Source organism: Bactrocera neohumeralis, chromosome 6 (genome assembly GCF_024586455.1).
Source record: "Bactrocera neohumeralis isolate Rockhampton chromosome 6, APGP_CSIRO_Bneo_wtdbg2-racon-allhic-juicebox.fasta_v2, whole genome shotgun sequence".
Lineage (NCBI taxonomy): Eukaryota > Metazoa > Arthropoda > Insecta > Diptera > Tephritidae > Bactrocera > Bactrocera neohumeralis.
In genome coordinates this window covers 18,348,897-18,369,021 of record NC_065923.1, presented here as the reverse complement: position 1 = coordinate 18,369,021, position 20,125 = coordinate 18,348,897, and the positions used below count along the sequence as shown (strand labels likewise).

The window sequence follows — 20,125 nt, the reverse complement described above, 5'->3', positions numbered from 1 at the left end:
CGATTTTTCAGTCTCCACTAGCGGTACCAAAAAGTTGCGTGCTAACTTACATGCTAATCGGCATGCAATGCAATATGAGCACCATTGAACTACCAGATATAAAGATTGACAAAAACATAATTTTCAAGTTATTACGTGAAAATTATTATTTCTTTAATATTATTATATTTAGGGAGAATAAAAACATTGTTCATTAGTGCGATAATATACCAATAATAATAATAAAACGAACTGAATCAATGACAAAAATTAACGTATTCAAAAGTTATGCCAACTGAAAATATTATATGATTATCAGTTAAACAAGACACTATTGTGTATTTCCATAGTAACTGAACGTGTTGCAGTAGATGATATCGCGATAATTTTACTACTGTGAACATGGCTCCATAGCTTCATATTCATGGTTGGTAGTAGATATCTGAATAATTATCGTAAAGACTATTGCTGGCAATAAACTTTTATTATGGTGGTTTCACAGTTCAGTTTTTTGAATTGTGAAGCAGACATTAAACATGCTTGTCAATCATCTACAAAATAGATAAATATCGCAAATTTATCGACACAAATAAAAGCATATGGACATCAAGAAGGCAAACAACAAGAATAGACGTACAGATGACAAAGATCATCAAAACAACTTCGACCACTGAAAATTAAACAAGTAGTTCTTTAACTTATTATTATTATTAAGAAATATCAAAGTTTTAGTTGGTTTCTCTACAAAGAGCGCGAAAACTGTGAACTGAACATTATTTAAAAGGCAGGATCCAAAAAAGTAAGTATATACATACAAATTATTGGTCATTTTGTTTTCTTGATTAAATTTTCTTTATCAGTCAGCAAGCTTTTCTCTACATAGATTTGTTTGGTCATTTTTGTCTTTTTGTTTTGATTAAATAAAAATATAATTGGTACTCACGATATATTCAAAAATGGGGAGTGTATACACATTAAATTTGGAGCATAAACATACGATTTTAGCACAGAATTAAGTAATTTTTTGTCATTGCGTTTTAATAAATTATTCAATACATATGTATATGTCATACATACATATTTACCCAAATATGTGTATAATCGAATAAAGGAAAATCTTCGTAAATATTAAATGCCAGCCAAAGTAAATTCAAAGCCGTATAGCTGTATTATAAAATGCTGGTAAAAAATAATAATCTAATGTATAAGACTTTTTTATAAAAAAAGAAAAAATCATAAGCTATAAACTAAATCATAAGATATTTTGAACAATATATTCTATACATACATATGTACATGTTATACAAAAACAAAATGAAAAGTTTTGATAACATATGGTGAACTTTACGCACTAACGTCCAAAATTAACCATATTTCAGAATAAATACCCTCACATAATTTAGGCATATTTTACCTGTGAGTTAATATGATTTTTTTTACAAATTCCTTTTGAAAGGTGTATGTGTATATGCCCTGAAACCATGAGTCTTCTGTGTCTGAAAGTGCGATGAAGGGTTAACATTTGTCAACCTGTAACCTAGTGTGTATAATTTATGAAACATATTCAGATTTTCGTCGTCTTTGTATGTTAGAAAAGTTCTGCTCTGAAAGAAACATGAAATTTGTATGCTCTTTAAAATGTATTCGAAAAAATATTCAACCGTTATTAACATATGTTCATAATTTTCATATTATATTTAGGTTTCCTGAGGAATCACCATATATTATTTATTTATATATTTAAAAACAATTTTCAGTTCATCATAAACTAGAATAAGTTGAAAAATCTTTGAACTCGAACAAAAGCACTGTTTTGTTGTGACATATATTACTTTGGATAATGATGAATCTATTGGGACGCCCGGACATTGAAGCTGGCGAAGTTTTTGTTAATTTCAATCAAAATGATACGTAAGTTCAATTTACTTTTATTTTTGTCTAATAAAATAACTAGATGTTTAATATACTCTTTAGATCATTGGCGGTTGCAACACGATCGGGTTATAGTTTATACAGTCTTAGTTCAGTAGATCTAACATTGGATAAAATATACAGTTGCCATACGGACGAGATATTCCTTATTGAACGCCTTTTTGAAAGTTCTTTGGTTGCGGTTGTCTCTCAGCGGTCACCACGAAAGCTTAAAGTAAGCAAAAAAAGGGTTTTTTTTGGTTATACTGTTGATATCTTAATTATTTTTTTTATATTATTATTAGGTATGCCATTTTAAGAAACAGAGTGAAATTTGTAATTATTCATACTCGAATACCATATTGGCTGTTAAACTAAATCGGGAACGTCTAATTGTATGCCTGGAAGAAAGTTTATATATTCACAATATCCAGGATATGAAAGTAGTCCATACGATACGTGATACTCCATGCAATCCAAATGGTCTCTGCGCACTTTCTTCCTCATCAGAGCACTGTTATTTGGCCTATCCGGGAAGCGTCACCTCAGGAGAAGTTCAAATTTTTGACGCAATAAATTTACATGCCAAGACCATGATACCTGCTCACGATTCACCATTGGCTGCATTGGCATTTAGCCCGTCTGGAACTGAGATCGCTACAGCTAGCGAGCGTGGTACCGTAATACGCGTCTTTTCATCTCTTGATGGCAGCAAGCTGTTCGAAATGCGTCGTGGTCTCAAGCGTTGCGTCGCTATTGCATCGCTCTCATTTAGTACATGCGCAAAATATTTAGTGTCGAGTTCAAACACGGAAACAGTACATATATTTCGTTTGGATCGGTCAGCTGCCGAACAGACTGACTCAAAACAAACATCGGATGATTGGATGGGGTTCGTTAAACATATATTTGATATTATTATATTTTTCTTGTTTTAAGTGTTACTATTTTGCATTGTACCTTTTACTTTTTTTAACTTTCTGTCGTTCTTTTATTTCTAAAACATTTTTACTCATATCTTTTACGTTTCTTTTTCTTCCTTGAAAATGGCACACCCGCTCTTAACATCCAACATCTACACCTGTTTTCAACACCAACCAAACAACTCTAAACTATCAACCATTACATAACACCCTAATTCGACACCCTCGCCACCTTTCATATTTTGTCATCATTGTCCAACCGTTTGTCGTCGCTCTACGCCACGTCAACTCTCTCATGCTGTTAGTTACTCCTTTTTTAGATATCTCAGCAAAACTGTGACCAGCTATCTGCCCACTCAAGTAACGGATGTATTCAGCCAGGGTCGAGCATTTACATCGGTAACATTACCGGAGGCTGGTGTTCGGCGTATGTGTGCAATCACAACAATACAAAAACAACTAAGGTGAGTTTACTCAAGTATAGATAAAGTTAATTCTTGCAAAATCAGCTTTATTTTTGTGAATACCGGTTGAGGGGAAAACGCTTTAAACTTTTGAACACTAAAAAAAAATCTGAAATACCATTTATAAAACAGGTTTAAAAAACACGTAACTCCGTATATTTTGCTCGAAAGCACAAAAAATTTTGACACAACATATCTTGAAATATGCATTACGCTTTAAATTAATAATGAATTTAGTATCTTATCCTAGAGGTAAATTCAAACTGTCAGGTACGCATAATTTTTAGTTCAATGACAATATGGCTACCAAGGTCAAGTAAACTGAACGAAACTATTTTCTTACAAAAATAGCATATAAGTATCTGTATCTCCAGCGGTGACGATATACTATATATACTATACATAAAAAGACCAAAATAGGTACTCACAAGGGATTATATGTATATGCTTTCTATTGATCGATTGTTTTTAAGCTGTAGACAATGTAGGAGAACATTTCAGCTTCAGTTCTGTATGCATATACAGGTACATACATTAGTGCATGGTACTATTTACCTTTTCGTGGTTGATAAGATATGTATGTATGCATGGTTAAGAGGTATATTTTGGTTATACTTTCACAAGATATTAGAATATGTCTATAATTGCTATTTAAAACAAAACCAAAAAATTTCCCACAGAGATATTTCGAGTAACACGTCTGAACTTTTAATGATTTAAAGTAGTAAAAAGAAAGGAATAAATTACGGTATAACTGAATAATAATTATTTTTTGGTGTTATTACCCAAAATTTATATGGTTTTAAGTTTCTAATTTTCTATATCTACATAATTTGTATTGCGGTTATATGTTTATATGTATTTAATTCTTGGCTTTTGTTTCTTTCAGACTTTTGGTGGCTTCACAAGACGGATACTTATATGTCTACTCTATACCCTCTATTGAGGGCGGTGAATGTCAGCTTATTAAGAAGCATGATATACGCCTAGACGATTCTTATGCAATGGACATTAAAGGCAGGATTTATTACTAAATTTTCATCCACACATACCAAAATTCCATTGCTCGCCGTCATAATCGATAACATAATCTTAAACACCATACCATATAATTAGCATAAAATATGAATAATGAATTCATTTACATACATATATTAGTATAATAGTGGTGCTCATGAAAACTCGCAAAATCTTACCACGCAATTCAGTTTTACTCATTTTCTTAAAAAATTTTGAGAGCGTAATCAAAATAATTATGTGATGTTCTGTTAAAATATCAGAAATGCTTAATCGCAAAAATGAAACGTTTTATTACAATGGCCTTAGCTTTAAACAACAGATCTCATTAAACTTTCAACGTTGATGTTGTGACTCCATAATGCGTTGTTGCTGGGGCGACAATTCTTATCCATTTTGGCCAAGCAGACCCTTCTGTGGTAGTGACGAATATTTTGTTTTGATTTCATTTTTTTTTTCGATTTTACCAATTGTTAATATTGTTTTTATTTATGTATTTTCCTTTATTTTGATCTTCTTTTATTTTTACTATTTTTTTTTACTTTACTATTTTTTTGATTTTAATTCGTAAACTTGTACTAATGACAACAGTACATTCCTTTGGTATAAAAAATGAGTATCGCTGATATGGCTGAGTTTTGCTGAGAACCCACTATTATTATTTTAAACTAGGTAAATTTTTTGTTACAGTTGATTCGCCACAACCGCTGGGAGGTGCAGGTGCTGGCACAGCTGTTACTGAAGTTATAAGTGAAGATGAGTCATCTAAACAGAGTACAGCCAGTGGAGCCACTTATGCTTCTGCAGTGAAAGGCGATGAAAAGGTCGCACAGCCTTAGATGTGTCACAGTTTTAAAGATTCGCTATTACCACCACAAACTTCACAAACTACCTAAGTCTGCAAATGAAGTTTTCTGCAAACAGAATATCCATCAAAATGATTGGTTATTTTTCTGTGACAATGTGATGCAGTTTTTATTTTATATAAACCTAGGGTTAGCGCTCACAATTTTATCTGTAATTTACATTTTCCAAAATTTTATTTTCATTTAAAGAACGACTTATTGTTCTTAACTGCAAAATTTGCAATGCTCGATCGTAAAATTGAGTATTTCTTTTGTTTATAGATTTGAATATTGAGATTAAGAATTAAACTAATTAATAAAAAATTTCTACATATACATATAATAAAAAAGATTTGGTACATAAAATCGTATACCCTCCTCTCCCAATATCATTTTTTATTATCTCAAATGTTCACCTGTATATTACTTTAATTTTGTCAATTTACAGTAATAAATATTTGTGTTTGCATTTGCTAATATATATAAAAAAAAAAACTTGAACCTATTGGTAAAAATAAAATAAAAAGGTTAGTTATAAGAAATTTTGTTTTAATTTACTTTAATAAAAAAGAAATCATTCAAATAAAAAAATATATATAAACGAATTTTATATTAGCAAAGTGTATGCATTAATGTAGAACTAATTAGTGTATATATCATAATTACGACGAATTAAAGTTCAATATTTTGGATTCTTCTTCTCTGAAATTTCATTCGATTTTTTGATAGCATGAAGGAATTATTTTTTGATTTAAACCATCAGTTGTCTTTATTTATGGTAAAATTCTCGCTTTTTTGTGTAAGTAGTTCATCAAATCATGCAATAAACAGTTTTTACACACACCTGGTCAGGACAAGAAAACACTAGGCACGATCGAGAAAATTTCTACTTACGATCTTATGAAGAACATGCAATTATGTTTTGTATATGTTGTGAAATCTTTATTCAAATGTTGTTTATTAGTTTTACAAATACTTATCTATGAGTTAGTCACCAAATTAGAAACACATCCAGCGGTCTATGCATACATTTGAATGTAAGGGTCAGATATGACTAATTTCCATTGAAAATGGTAGACGCTTAAAATGCACTTACGCGGATCACCAGTAAAGTAATGAAACTATTTTAGAAATATTAGAAGAATCTGGAAATTGAATTTTTGCTGCCAGGTTTTCGAAAAATTAAAACTAGGTTCAGAATTAATTTTTTTTAAGTTTCCAATTTTCTTCATATTGAATGATATTTTATTAGTACATGAAAATTACTTGAGATATGCATTTTTACCGACATAGAGTGGCATCAATTTTTTCAAGCCATGGCAAAATGGAACGCAACTTGAAGCGATACATCTTATCTGTGGCTACGGGATTGTGTTCCAAGTAAATAGTTTTAAGCTTTGTATTTTCTTTTAGATTTTCAATATTTTTCCAGTCGGAAACACTGTTATCATTTAGCCATAATTCCTCTAGTTCTTTTAAATCGGCAACGTTGTCTATCGATTTCAACCTATTTTTGGCCAAGTCTAAAGTTTCCAAATTCGTATTTGAATTTAAATTTTCAATAATTTCTATACCATTTTCCGATAAATAAAGTTCAGTCAAATTAACTAACTTATCCAAATTCTCGATTTTAACAATACGATTAGCTTGTAAACTTAAACATTCCAGATTGACCAATGTGTCCAAATTTTCAATTTTAGTTATCTTATTCTTGCCAAGGTACAGTTGGCGTAGATTTACCAGCATTTCAATATTTTGTATTTTACGAATTTTGTTATCACCCAATTCCAGCATAGTCAAATTAGTTAACATGCCTAAGTTTTCAATAACTTGTATCTTGTTAGCACATAAGAAAATCTTTTCCAAATTAACTAATTTATCTACATTTTCTATTTTAGTTAAACGGTTGAAGCTCAAGTCTAACTGTTCTAGATCTACTAATGTATCTAGATTCTCAATTTTAGTGATTTGGTTATCGTAAAGTTCTAGTTCCAGGAGCGTTGTCAATGTGTCGAGGTTTTCAATTTTCTTTATAAGATTCCAGCGTAGATAAAGACGTTCAATGCATTTCAGAGGTTCAAAATTCTCTAGCTTTTCAATACGATGATGGTTCAGATCTAATTCTAAACATTCTGGATCAATTAGTACAACATCTTCTATGGAAGGAAGTGGCTCTTCAATAATTTCTGTTTCCACAGGCGGTCCAATAGATGGGGTCTTTGAGATTGTGTCAATAGAGGTGTCAGATTTCGTGATATCTGACAATGCCCCATTTTCTGCTGAGTTCCCATCTGCCATAGCTTAGTATCTAACGCGAAAACTATTAAATACTTATAGTCAAACTTATTAATTGAAATGATCACCTTGTTTAAAGTCAGTAATCCCGCAAATATTAATAAAAACTAATGCGAAATCATATAGCTACAACGGGAGTGTTGCCACAGCATGCAATTACGGTCAAATTAAATTTTCTAATAAATATTTTTAATGAAACGGGTCTCTTGATTAGTTAGAAATTCTTAAAAAGTATAAAAATTAATATAATATCATTGAATCAAGTAGCAAAGCTTTGAGATACAAATTAACGAAAAATTTCGGAAAACATGTTTTTATGTTATGTTAAGAAAGTTGGATGAAATTTTGAGATATCTATTGATACCTAAATATTTTTTCAAGTTTCTTTTACTGTGACATTTATAAAAGTTCTGTCTACATGTGTATTCGTTTAATTTGCTCAATATTTTTATCTACTGAAATTGTTTTCTTGAGCATATTTTACATTTAATTCTCATAATGAGGAATTAACATAAATGAGGTGTAAAGGCTAGTTAATAAAATAAACCGCAGTTGTGGATAACACCTAATTGGATGTATTTTGTGCGAGTTAGTGTTCAGGAAACTTATACAAAAATAAATTCCTGAAAAATCGATGTAGCTGGAATTTAAGGAGCTTTAATCTTTGGAAGGATCATACTGAGCGTTTCGATATAATCACTCTTTCCAAATTTAGTTATATTTGACTAATATCACGAAACGCTTCTATGAAGCAGGACATTGGTTTGAGTATTTCATATTCGGCACAGCCATCAGTAAACTATTGTGCATCAGAAAAATCGGAAATATCGCGTAAGTATATTAAAAAAATATTACATATATATATTACATATATATTTATACACTTGTGTGAATTTTTCTCATTCTGTTACCTTGATATTAACTTTGAACGAAAGATCCCACGATTACTGTCGAGATAAACGAATTTCTTACTGGAAACCACCATCTGGTTGGAATTTTAATATATTATATATAAAAAAAAAATTTCAACTTTCGCAAATCATGTCATCTTGAAAAATGAAGACCCATTACTTTTGTTCTTTTGGTGTAGCAGGATTAATTAAATTTTTGAAGTCTTAATAAATTTTAAATTTAAGAATTTGTAGATTGAGCCATCTGTGTTGACCATATGTGCATAGGAAGCTTACAATTAAAAATTGTATTTTTAATTTTTATATTTGTACAATTTTAGTTTTTTTTTAATCGAATTAGTTTTTTAATATTTAAAAAGAAATATATTTGAAAGTGCCTATTCTGATAGTAAATTTGAATTACCATTTAAACCTCAAATGCTATAAACACATATGTACATATACATATACATACACACGTATGCACATAAACGTAACTCATAGTAATTCATAAAAACTATAAAAATATGAATTAATATGTCATTTACTTTTAGCTACGTCATTTTGAATACAAATTCGCTATGTTTCGTTAATCAGTACTTGAAGCTTGTCGTCAAAATCTAACACGCGCATTCTGAGTGATAATGTTCTTTTAGTTAAAGCTATCATATTTAAATAGTTATACTAAAACGATGGCACCTATGTATATACATAATTCTGTTGTTTGCTTATTTCAATATTTACTCTCAACAAACATACATACTGTGTGTGGACTGCATTTGTGCTATCCTTATTAAATTTACTGCTATCATTTAAAGCATACCAGGTATCAACAAAAAATATTTTTATGTGTTTGTGTGCATGGGTATATGTATGTAGCTAAAGTAGAACAGTCATCCACTCACTCGGTTATTAATAGCCTTTTATATTAAAATAATTTGAGAATTATTATAAATATTGAATAAAAGTCACAGATCTTGTGCGTAGAAGAGTTCGGCTTTGTCATTAATGCAAAAATTTATCAAGTAGCATTTATTATCAATTTTTTTTTAATTCATTAACTTTTTCATTGATATTTTGGAAATATGTACTATTATATACATATATGTATGTTTATATTTATTCGCAAATATGTATATAAAATATTTTATTTCATAATATATTTAATCTTCTTTTAAAATAAATTATTTAACAGGTATAATAGGAGATTTCAGTGATAGTTTTATTTTACAGTTATGTTAAAATATAGGAAAACTAAGTGTACATACATACATACCTTTCATTTACATATTTACTTATTACTTTAACCTTTAATGCATTTAAAACGCAGTAACAACGGTTCATTATTACATTACATTCTTACATATGTATGTACATAGATTTTCTACCTAAGCGGGCTCTTAAGTGCCTTACTTAATTTACGATAAAACTATATAACTTAACCTCTCTTAAATTTCGAAATTTTTTCTTTGACACTCTCATGTTGTATGAAATACACTTTTTACACGGTAACTGGGACAGTAAACGTGCAAAAAAAACCGTACAAAAAGAAGATAAAGTTTATTTAATTGTTGTTTAATCAAAAAGCAAAGTTCTATCTCTTGTTTCATTAAAATTTTTTATCTGTTGTTGGGATGTAATGTAGCTACCTTTAAGTGTTATGAACAGTATTTATTACTAGTAGCTGAACCAAATGATGAAATATGACTTAATTATCTACATCTTCTATTAAAAATATACAAAACCGCTTCTGATCGTCTAATGAGTTTAAAAATTAGTAAAAAGTATTTAAACTTGATTAATGTAGTAATAATTGTTGTTAATTTTTTTGCTTTGACTTTTGAACTTGAATATTGATTGCACTTTTTCCACTTGGGCGCTTCTTGATCTTAAATGATATATGTATGTACATATATGTATGTAAGCAGTGCATACTACAATTTTTTTTACATTTCCATATGATGTTCTGTACTTTGTATGCGTTAGTAGTGGTGCGTTATCAGTATAAGCGCAATGTGATTACAGCTCTAATTGATATTTCTCACTTTTTGTAATTTTCAACAACGCCTGTCTCTCTTCAATGAGATAGTTTTACTGTTGTACGCTGGGTATGCAATGCACTTCTTTATTGAGACTTTTTTCCAAACGCAAGTCTTGAATATTGCCGAGAGTTTAAACATCTTTGTACTTACTATCCACTTTTCTGATATAAAACTTAACACGTATACATACATACATACCTACATACATTTTTTATTCATTTGCTCGTATGTATAAAATAGCCATTTCTAAAGTGGAGTAAATTATCGTTTTTAGGTAAACCAGTCTGAATGTCATTGGAAGGTTTCTAGAATAGCTTTTTGCAGCTTTAAAGCCCTCAATGAGGTGAACATTGTATTCAAGTATATTGTAGCTTTCTTGAATGTTTATTTAAAATATATTTTATTAATTGTTAAAATTTTATCTTCAATTTATTCAATAGATATTCAAAGTACCGTCGATCTAAGATATAAAAGAATAATTGAAATTCATCAACAGGAACAAAAGTTCCTATAATGTCGGAGGGCGGTGTATTACACATAAAACAGGAGTTGGATATCAGCACCTCATGTTGCAGTCCGAGCACTTCTACCACAGTGGGCGTTAATCGCTCGAATTCCTATTCAAATGGCACCAGCGGTAGTACAAGCAGTACTAGTAGCGCCAGTGCGATCAGTGGTGGGGGCACAGGTGGCAATACATCAACCAGCGGCAACAAATCTTCACCTTCAGTGTCTCCAGAACGTCAATTGTGTAGTTCAACAACAGCACTATCTGCTGATTTGCACAGTGTCACCCTGACGGGATGTGAAGCAAGTACACCAATTGCCTTAAAATCAAATGATTGTGGTGGTAACAATACTAATAGCAACAATAGTGCTGGATCAGCTAGTGGTGGCTCAATACGCGACGAATTACGTCGTCTTTGTTTGGTGTGCGGTGATGTTGCATCTGGATTTCATTACGGTGTGGCAAGTTGTGAGGCCTGTAAAGCATTTTTTAAGCGCACCATACAAGGAAATATTGAGTACACGTGCCCTGCTAATAATGAATGCGAGATTAATAAGCGCCGACGAAAAGCCTGTCAGGCCTGCCGATTCCAGAAATGTTTGCTGATGGGTATGCTAAAGGTAAGTTCAAATACGTGAGTTATTCCCTCAAGGAGATTTTATATCCTGATCAGGGTATATTAGGTTTGCCACAAACCACATTTTTATTCTAGTTTCGGTGCAAGCGAAGTTAACTTTATTTTTTCTTGTTTTAACTTTATTTTACTATGGAGTTAGAGAATTTTTATTTATGTTGGAATAAGACTTTTTTGAAGGCACGATAATTACATAGAACGCGAGATATTTGAGTATACATACCATATTTCAGAGGGTAGAAAAAATTAAAAAAGGAGCTACGAGCTCAATGTGAAACTTTTAATTGTCTCCCTTTCAATGGAATTTATTTATTGGGTTTTCTTAACTTTTCGATTGAAAATTTTAGGTTTAAAACTAGTACCAAACTAGATAAAGACTTGATATTAATTGAAATAAATTAATTAAATCATCTATGTCATTAATATATTTTAGGAGGGCGTACGTTTGGATCGTGTGCGTGGAGGTCGCCAAAAATACCGACGGAATCCTATTTCGAATTCATACCAAACCATGCAACTACTTTATCAATCCAACAGTACCTCTCTGGAAGATATCAAAATTCTTGAGATACTAAACGCGTATGAGCCAGACACATTAACGGTGCAACAGCAGCAACAACCGCATACCACTACCGAAAGTAGTAGTAACACGGGCACCGGCAAAGCCACTCAGAATACTTCTGTTAAGTTGGAACAAAATAATTGTAGCAGTGGCGGTAGCAATAGCAACAACAGCGAAATATTGTCTTCCAGTGCACAACCAGTATGCATTTTTCAAAATAACAATTGTGATGCCGAAGAAATTCTTGCTGTTCTCAGTGATATATATGATAAGGAACTGGTAAGCGTGATTGGCTGGGCCAAACAATTACCGGGCTTCACTGAGCTGCCGCTGAATGACCAAATGAAATTGCTGCAAGTTTCGTGGGCGGAAATTTTAACATTACAGTTAAGTTTTCGTTCGCTGCCATTTAATGGACGTCTGTGCTTTGCAGCAGACGTATGGATGGACGAATTGTTAGCTAAGGAATGTGGATATGCTGAATTCTATTATCATTGCGTACAAATTGCTCAACGTTTGGAACGTTTATCACCACGACGCGAAGAATATTATCTGCTTAAAGCATTGATTCTGTCTAATTGTGATATTTTGCTGGATGACCAAAGTTCATTACGAGCATTTCGCGAAACAATACTTAATTCATTAAATGATGTCGTATGCTTATTACGTTATGGGTCTGCAGTGTCACACCAGCAACAGCTGCTTCTCCTGTTGCCAGCATTACGACAAGCGGATGGGATTTTACGTCGATTTTGGAGAGATATTTGTCATGAGGGTAAAATAACAGTAAAAAAATTGTTTGTAGAAATGCTGGAACCAGTGTCCAGGTGAGAATGTCTTTGTACAAGATGCAAGTTATGAGTGTTCTTGTATATAAATATTTTCCCAGAAACAACACGTTTATCAAAAATTATGGATATGGAAACGGAGTGTAGGTGTAGAAAGTTAACTGTTCAGTTGTTCTCCGTCAGTGGCGGTGTAGGGGTTTCTGTGGGGGGCTTTCAAGGGTTATAGTATCGAATTTATTTCTAGCAACAAATAGAAAAACAAAATACTGCAAAAAATCGGATCATGCGAAATATAATTCAGTTCACTAGGAAGAAAGTGGGTACTACAATTGGCATCACAGGGCTAAAGCAACTGTGCTAGAGTGTAATAAAACCAATGTACAATAACATTTAGAGAAAGTAAAGTTTTGGAATTGTAACGTGTCATATAGTAGGTTATTCCTAAAAAAAAATTGCTTTTTTCTAAAATATCGTATATATTACGATAGCTTGATTTTCGGGAAATTGGAAAATTTTGATTTTTAGCTGTATTAACAACATATGCATAATATCTTGTGATGATATATACTATATGTACTTTTCATAAGTTCGTTAATGAAAATGTTTTTAAATGATACTCAACTGAAAGCCTTGGAAAAAGAATTGTAAAATTATGTATCTAAAGATGAAATGCAAAGTTTTATTCGCGTTTCGATACGGCAAATGGTATAAGGATATAATATAATATATTGCACAATAAATAAAAATACCGGTATTGGTATACCTTACGAAATACCTCCTTTATAACAGTCATATAGAAAAAAGTATAATAAAAAGCAGAATACATATATTTGTATTGTACAACAATTATACATTTGTATGTGAGTGAATTTAATATGCATACTTATATGAATAACAAATACTTCGTAGATGAATTTTTGTAAATAATATATAAATTAGCTAGTCACTAAGGGCCAAGTAGCTTTTAAGTGGTAGTAATAAAGTGTTAGATAATATTTAATGTGTATCACAGTAATTTTAGAAAATATATACATACTTATACTTGACATATTAACGACCAACTGTTTGCATATTTCTGAAAATAAAATACATAGTGATTGAGCTGCTTTCTTTTGATTCTTACTACGTGTAAGTAACTACGTTACGGTTATTGATAAATTTGTGATTTCTAAATAGGAGTAAAAACATATATTTTTCCGACAATAGGATAATTTCATATATTTCAATCCGTTCCGCATGACCAATGAAATTTTGTGTATACATCACGTCAGAAACACTTGATTACTAGATACCAGCACTATTTCATTTTGGTGTGGTCAAAATTACCAATCTTTTGTTTATTTGCAAAGGCAGAATAATATCCAAAGAATCTGTCCAGTAAATTTTTTAAATGTTCATGTATTATTGCTTTATAAAATTTATTAAGTTTTCTAAGGTCTAAGGTAAAAAATTAATATACAAACAAACTGAAACAAACCAAACCGTATTTATCTTTTGCATTGGACTAGCGAAAAATAACTGCCTTCTCTTAGCTTAGCTTATGGCATGAGAATCTCAAAGGATGTGTTATAAACAATTAAGTGACTAAACACGAATGAAGTCTAACTTCTATTTACACAAAAAATAACTTAAATTACAACGTTATTTATTTAAATTATAAACGCTCTATTTTTTCAGACCCTGTTTCTTAAATAATTATTTCACAATATTTCCTATTTCTAAGCGGTCTAAACCAACACTTAAATTTCGAACTTACTTATATCCTTTTTAAATAGAACAATATTAAGTTTTGTCTGGTACAAAATTCTGCCTGCTATGTTGGCTCCGTTCTAAATCTGGAGAATCAAAATATTTTTTAGAGTCTTTTTGAAAACGATCAGATCTTTCAAGTTCACGTCGGAAATAGCTAATCGTGCGCGATATTCCCATTTGTAGTGGAACTTTTGGTTCCCAATTGAGAATTTTTTTTGCTCGCGTTATATCTGGCTTACGCCTCTGTGGATCATCTTCAACTGCATCTGTTTGTTTTACTTCGCTTTTTCCACCCACTAATTTTTTTATTATCCATGCGAATTCTTCGATTGTGTGCTCTACAGGGTTGCCCAAATTGACTGGCTGGCTGTAGTTGGAAGCCATTAAAGAAATTAATCCGTCGACAAGATCAGAAACATACTGAAAGGAACGAGTTTGCTTGCCATTACCATAAACAGTTATAGTTTCGTTACGCAGTGCTTGAAGTATGAAATTGGACACAACACGTCCATCGTTCATATGCATTCGAGGCCCGTAGGTATTAAATATGCGTGCGACGCGTACTTTCACATTTTCCTGTTAGGCGATAATTATATTATTTAAAACTTGTGTAAAGCAAATTTGCGTAATTTTCACCTGTTTCGCATAAGCGTAGCTGAGTGTTTCTGAAACACGTTTGCCTTCATCATAACAGGCTCGAGGTCCAATAGGATTTACATGACCCCAATATGTTTCAGGTTGTGGGTGTACAGTTGGATCTCCTATAATAGTGTGCATATTTTTTTAACATTCTTGTTTTAAACTGTGTAAACAGAATCTCAATTTATAATAAAACAATTTTAGCTTACCGTATACTTCTGATGTACTAGCTATAAGTACTTTTGCCATTACACGCTTAGCTAGTCCTAGCATATTGATGGTACCCATGGTATTCGTTTTGATTGTCTTTACGGGATTATACATATAATGTGGAGGTGAGGCTGGAGATGCTAGATGATAAATTTCATCCACTTCAATAAAAAGTGGGTTCACAATATCATGGTGAATTAATTCGAAATTCTCATGTCCAAGCCAGTGTTCTACATTCCTTTTACGACCTGTGAAAAAGTTATCTGCAACGATGACTTCATGACCTTGAACCATGAGAGTATCTACTAGATGAGACCCAACGAAACCGGCTCCTCCGGTAATTAGAATCCGTTTTCGATTTTTGTAATTTAAGTATTTAACCTGTGGATATTTTCTTGGCGTACTTGCTTCTAAAGCACGAACTCGATCTTCTAATATTGCAATTTGAACTTTTGCATGTTCCAATTGATTTAGAAGCTGCTGATTTGTAATGTGTTGAGGAACATTGGTGAAATCCTTTACGAGATCTTCACCAATTTGGGAGTTCGCTGTCCAATCGTCTTTATCAAAATTTTGAATTGACTGACTAGCATTAGTTTTATGTTTCAAAAATGAACGATATAGAATTATTAGTAATATCAGGGAGCAAGAGGAAATAACGATGAATTTAATTCTTTTTTTTACAATAGGCACGTTAGGCATATTCAGGCGTTCAAGCTTGTATTTCTGCTAGCAATTTATTATTAAGAATTTTATCCTATTTTTATCAAAGCGAAGTCCACGAAATATTTTGTGTATTACTTGTTTAACATCAGCGAGTTTTCAATAGAAAAGTAAACGTGTATTTTCGGTGGCTGGCTAAATGCATATGAATTGTTGTTATTATGTTGTTTCTTATTTTCATAGGCATAAGTATGTATGCATATATACTTACTCATTTGCTGTTTGTTATTTGCTACCTTACAAGTGCATCAAAAATTATTTACCATTACACGTAATGGTTGACATTAATGTCCTTTCAATACGAAAAGTATTGCAAATAGATAAAAGACAATATAAAACAACAAATGTTTACTACTAAATGATATTACAATTTTTAAGAACTTTGTTATCTACAAAAAATCGTTTGATACTTTTCACAGCTGATTTTGACATTTTAGTAAATAAATGATAACAGTCCTCTTGCCATGGTAATGCCATAGAACTTTGTTTACACTTATAAATATGAAAGAGTTGACTGTGAATATACATTTCTAAAGAAGTTTATTCACAGTTGGCAATTCATTTCTTTTATAAATTCAGTATTTCTTGAAATAAAATAAAATAATTAGATAAATGTGAAAAAATTAATAGAAGTTATGTAACATTAACATTTGGAATCTAGCATATATTTTTAAATTAAGAGCATGTGTAATAATGAATTTTAACAAAATTAAAACAAGTTAACCTTATTGCTGCAATTCGCAACTGTGAATGAATATTGGCTCGGAGGTAGAAGAAAAGTCGAGTTTTGACAAATGATTTTTGATGTGAGTCATTCTTGTCGTTAGGTTACACACGGAAAAGGTGGAATCAAGGAATAGTATAACATTGTCAGGATTTACTTAAATTACATTTAGTGTGAAAACAAAAGTTTTAAGAATGCCGAATAACGACAAGGAACCACAAAATATACAGAATAATAATGAGAGTAATACTTTGGAAAGCACGCAGGCAGTAGCCGCTGCCACTGAAGCATTGATTGCGGCCGCAGTAGCCGGCAGTAAATCGTCCCCCACTGCCAATAATAAGGAATCTGGGTCCAATGATGCCGAAAAGCAACACACTGATGCAAAATCCACTTCGGCAGGTAAGAATATTTACCTGATAAATAGATTATTTGTTAAACGTGCAAAAGCTTTGTTAAAAGGTGAGGTATATAATGTAAGAATATTTGTACAAATGTGTATTCGTTGTGGAAAATGCTACCTTGCAACTATATTTGTATATGTATGTGAATTTATTAAATAATTCAAACTATAATTTCAGGTTTACTCAGAAATCAAGGCTTGCTAAAGGTACTATCCGAAGTTGCAGCTGCCGGCCGACAGTCGAAACAATTCGCCTTTTGGTCCACACAACCAGTACCCAAACTAAATGAAGATATTACCACAAATGAATGTATTGAACCTGATAAAGATATCTCGGAAATTCGTCCGGATCCGTATACTTTGCCAGAAGGCTTTAAATGGGATACTCTTGATTTGAACAGTACCACCGATTTAACTGAATTATATACCCTGCTGAATGAAAATTATGTGGAGGATGATGACGCTATGTTTCGTTTTGATTATCAACCAGAATTTCTGAAATGGTCATTGCAACCACCCGGTTGGAGACGAGATTGGCATGTTGGTGTACGTGTGGTAAAGTCGGGACGTTTGGTTGGTTTCATATCTGCCATTCCAAGCAAGCTGCGTTGTTATGACAAAGTGCTTAAAACTGTTGAGATAAATTTTCTATGCGTTCATAAGAAATTGCGTAGTAAACGTGTTGCGCCGGTGCTTATACGTGAGATTACTCGCCGTGTAAACTTGACTGGAATTTTCCAAGCTGCTTACACCGCGGGAGTTGTACTGCCTAAACCAGTCTCTACATGCCGGTATTGGCATCGCTCATTAAATCCCAAAAAACTTGTTGAGGTAAGTAAAAATCGGTGTGAAATTGTTCAGTTTTAAAAGTGAAAAAAAAACATGTGTGGTTTAAGCTGAGGTTATTATACGATCTTTAATAAAATCATAGAAAGTAAATATTTATAAATGCCACTGAAAATATATATTTTTTAAATTATTTTACAGGTAAAGTTTTCACATTTAGCACGTAACATGACAATGCAACGAACAATAAAATTGTACAAACTACCCGATCAGCCAAAAACTAAAGGATATCGTCGTATTCAACCCAAAGATATGGACAAGACACAGAAGCTACTTGAAGAGTACCTCAAAAAATTTTCTTTGAGTCCAGTTTTTTCAAAAGAAGAATTTCGCCATTGGTTTACTCCGAAAGATGGAATTATTGACTGTTTCGTTGTCGAAGATGAGCACGGAAATATAACTGATATGACAAGTTATTACTGTTTACCATCATCGGTGATGCATCACCCAGTACATAAGACTGTACGTGCTGCTTATTCTTTTTATAATGTGTCTACAAAAACACCATGGTTGGAATTGATGAATGATGCGTTGATATCGGCAAAAAATGTTCATTTGGACGTCTTCAATGCACTTGATTTGATGGAGAATAAAAACTTCTTCGTACCCCTGAAGTTCGGTACTGGCGATGGCAATTTGCAATATTATCTATACAATTGGCGTTGTCCAGCTATGACACCAGAAGATGTAGCGCTCATTTTAATGTAGTTGACATTAGCTAGAAAAGGCTACACACACTAAAAACAACATAAGAAAATAAAGGAAAATTCAGCACATACCGCAAATAGTTAATGAATACAAAAGCCAGTCCAACCATCACGACAAAAAATTAAACATATAATCGAAGAAGTTTGTTTCCATAATACATTGCATAAAATGATAATGATGACAATTAATGATATTGTTAGACTACATAAAAGTATAATTAGAACTTTGGTGGTTCTATGATGGATTCCCTTTAAAAACAGCATGTGTGTTGAAAATTGGAAGTTGCACATGAGCAGCTTTAGTTGAATACAAAATAGCACAACAAAGTTAAGTAATTGCAATAAAAACATACAAATGTCTATATATGTACATATTTCCAATTTTATGTATATATGTACGTAGACGAGTATGCTTTAAACTAAGTTTACTTAATTTTTAGCGCCGTAGCAGAACAAAATTAGTATTTTGGCTACACGAGTATGTAATTCATTAAAGATTTTTTGCAAGTCTCTATTACTATTGGTAACGTTAAATTTTTTGAAATATAAAATTTCAGACAGCACAATTCCGTGATCTTTGGTTTCGGATTGTTTAAGGACTACGAATAAAAGCAATAAAGCAATTTCAGATTTTTTCTTTAGATTAATTAATAACAAATGGATTAAACAAATAAAACACGTTATTTTAAGCATACAAAAATGGTAAAAATACTATACAAGTCAATAATTTTTTTTTGGAAGTTTTAATCAAAATATTTATTACGCTGGTAATTTTTTGTTGTGTGAGGCATTTCCTACAAATATATTATTTAAAGACTTCATACCCACCATCTGCCATTTATGCATCATTTTTAGTTACCCCTAAAATGTGTCGGTTATAAGTATTTCCTTATATAACGAATGAAGTTTAAGTGACGTGTGTTCGTGTTGTTTTTAAGAAGTAAAAATAATTCAAAAAAATAATAAAACTAAATTGAAGAATAATATCAACTTTCTAAAGTTAACCTCAAATATATTGAATATCGAGAAAGTTTATCTCTCAAGTGTTTTTTCATTGCACGAATTCCATATTTTACATACAAATATATATTAATAAAAAAAAGCCGGCTTGATCAAGTCAATATTAACTTTATTAATTATTTATTCACTATGCTACTCTCAATGGCTTGGTGAATCTAAAGTTTAGATTCTAAACAATAAAGGTACTCATTTAGAGTGGCATCTATGTATGTATGTAATAGTGTCAAAATGAGAACTTGGGTT

General features: G+C 31.7%; 4 protein-coding genes across 5 annotated transcripts; 2 read left to right on the top strand and 2 right to left on the bottom strand.

Annotated features, from left to right (window-relative positions):
* Positions 1 to 586: 586 nt before the first annotated feature.
* On the top strand, positions 587 to 13,959 carry LOC126761782 (estrogen receptor-like). The gene is made up of 9 exons (XM_050478167.1): positions 587 to 778; positions 1,737 to 1,890; positions 1,954 to 2,125; positions 2,196 to 2,782; positions 3,119 to 3,277; positions 4,167 to 4,294; positions 4,967 to 5,131; positions 10,851 to 11,494; positions 11,942 to 13,959. The coding sequence occupies exons 2-9, from the start codon at positions 1,820 to 1,822 to the stop codon at positions 12,899 to 12,901; spliced, it is 2,886 nt and encodes a 961-aa protein (XP_050334124.1). The 5' UTR covers positions 587 to 778; positions 1,737 to 1,819; the 3' UTR covers positions 12,902 to 13,959.
* LOC126763368 (protein phosphatase 1 regulatory subunit 7) lies at positions 6,055 to 7,590 on the bottom strand. Its single transcript, XM_050480813.1, has 2 exons — positions 7,503 to 7,590; positions 6,055 to 7,447 (listed from the first exon to the last, which is right to left on the bottom strand). The coding sequence occupies exon 2, from the start codon at positions 7,435 to 7,437 to the stop codon at positions 6,421 to 6,423; it is 1,017 nt and encodes a 338-aa protein (XP_050336770.1). The 5' UTR covers positions 7,438 to 7,447; positions 7,503 to 7,590; the 3' UTR covers positions 6,055 to 6,420.
* A 298-nt stretch (positions 13,960 to 14,257) lies between the features above and the next one.
* On the bottom strand, positions 14,258 to 16,617 carry LOC126763367 (UDP-glucuronic acid decarboxylase 1). 2 transcript variants are annotated; one of them, XM_050480811.1, is made up of 4 exons: positions 16,394 to 16,617; positions 15,459 to 16,317; positions 15,247 to 15,371; positions 14,258 to 15,186 (listed from the first exon to the last, which is right to left on the bottom strand). In XM_050480811.1, the coding sequence occupies exons 2-4, from the start codon at positions 16,159 to 16,161 to the stop codon at positions 14,641 to 14,643; spliced, it is 1,374 nt and encodes a 457-aa protein (XP_050336768.1). In that variant the 5' UTR covers positions 16,162 to 16,317; positions 16,394 to 16,617; the 3' UTR covers positions 14,258 to 14,640. The 2 variants fall into 2 exon arrangements, with proteins under 2 accessions (XP_050336768.1, XP_050336769.1); XM_050480812.1 differs by having other exon boundaries at positions 15,459 to 16,313.
* A 364-nt stretch (positions 16,618 to 16,981) lies between these two features.
* On the top strand, positions 16,982 to 19,490 carry LOC126761752 (glycylpeptide N-tetradecanoyltransferase). Its single transcript, XM_050478130.1, has 3 exons — positions 16,982 to 17,308; positions 17,488 to 18,140; positions 18,297 to 19,490. Exons 1-3 carry the CDS (start codon positions 17,101 to 17,103, stop codon positions 18,861 to 18,863), a joined length of 1,428 nt encoding a protein of 475 aa, XP_050334087.1. The 5' UTR covers positions 16,982 to 17,100; the 3' UTR covers positions 18,864 to 19,490.
* Positions 19,491 to 20,125: the final 635 nt, after the last annotated feature.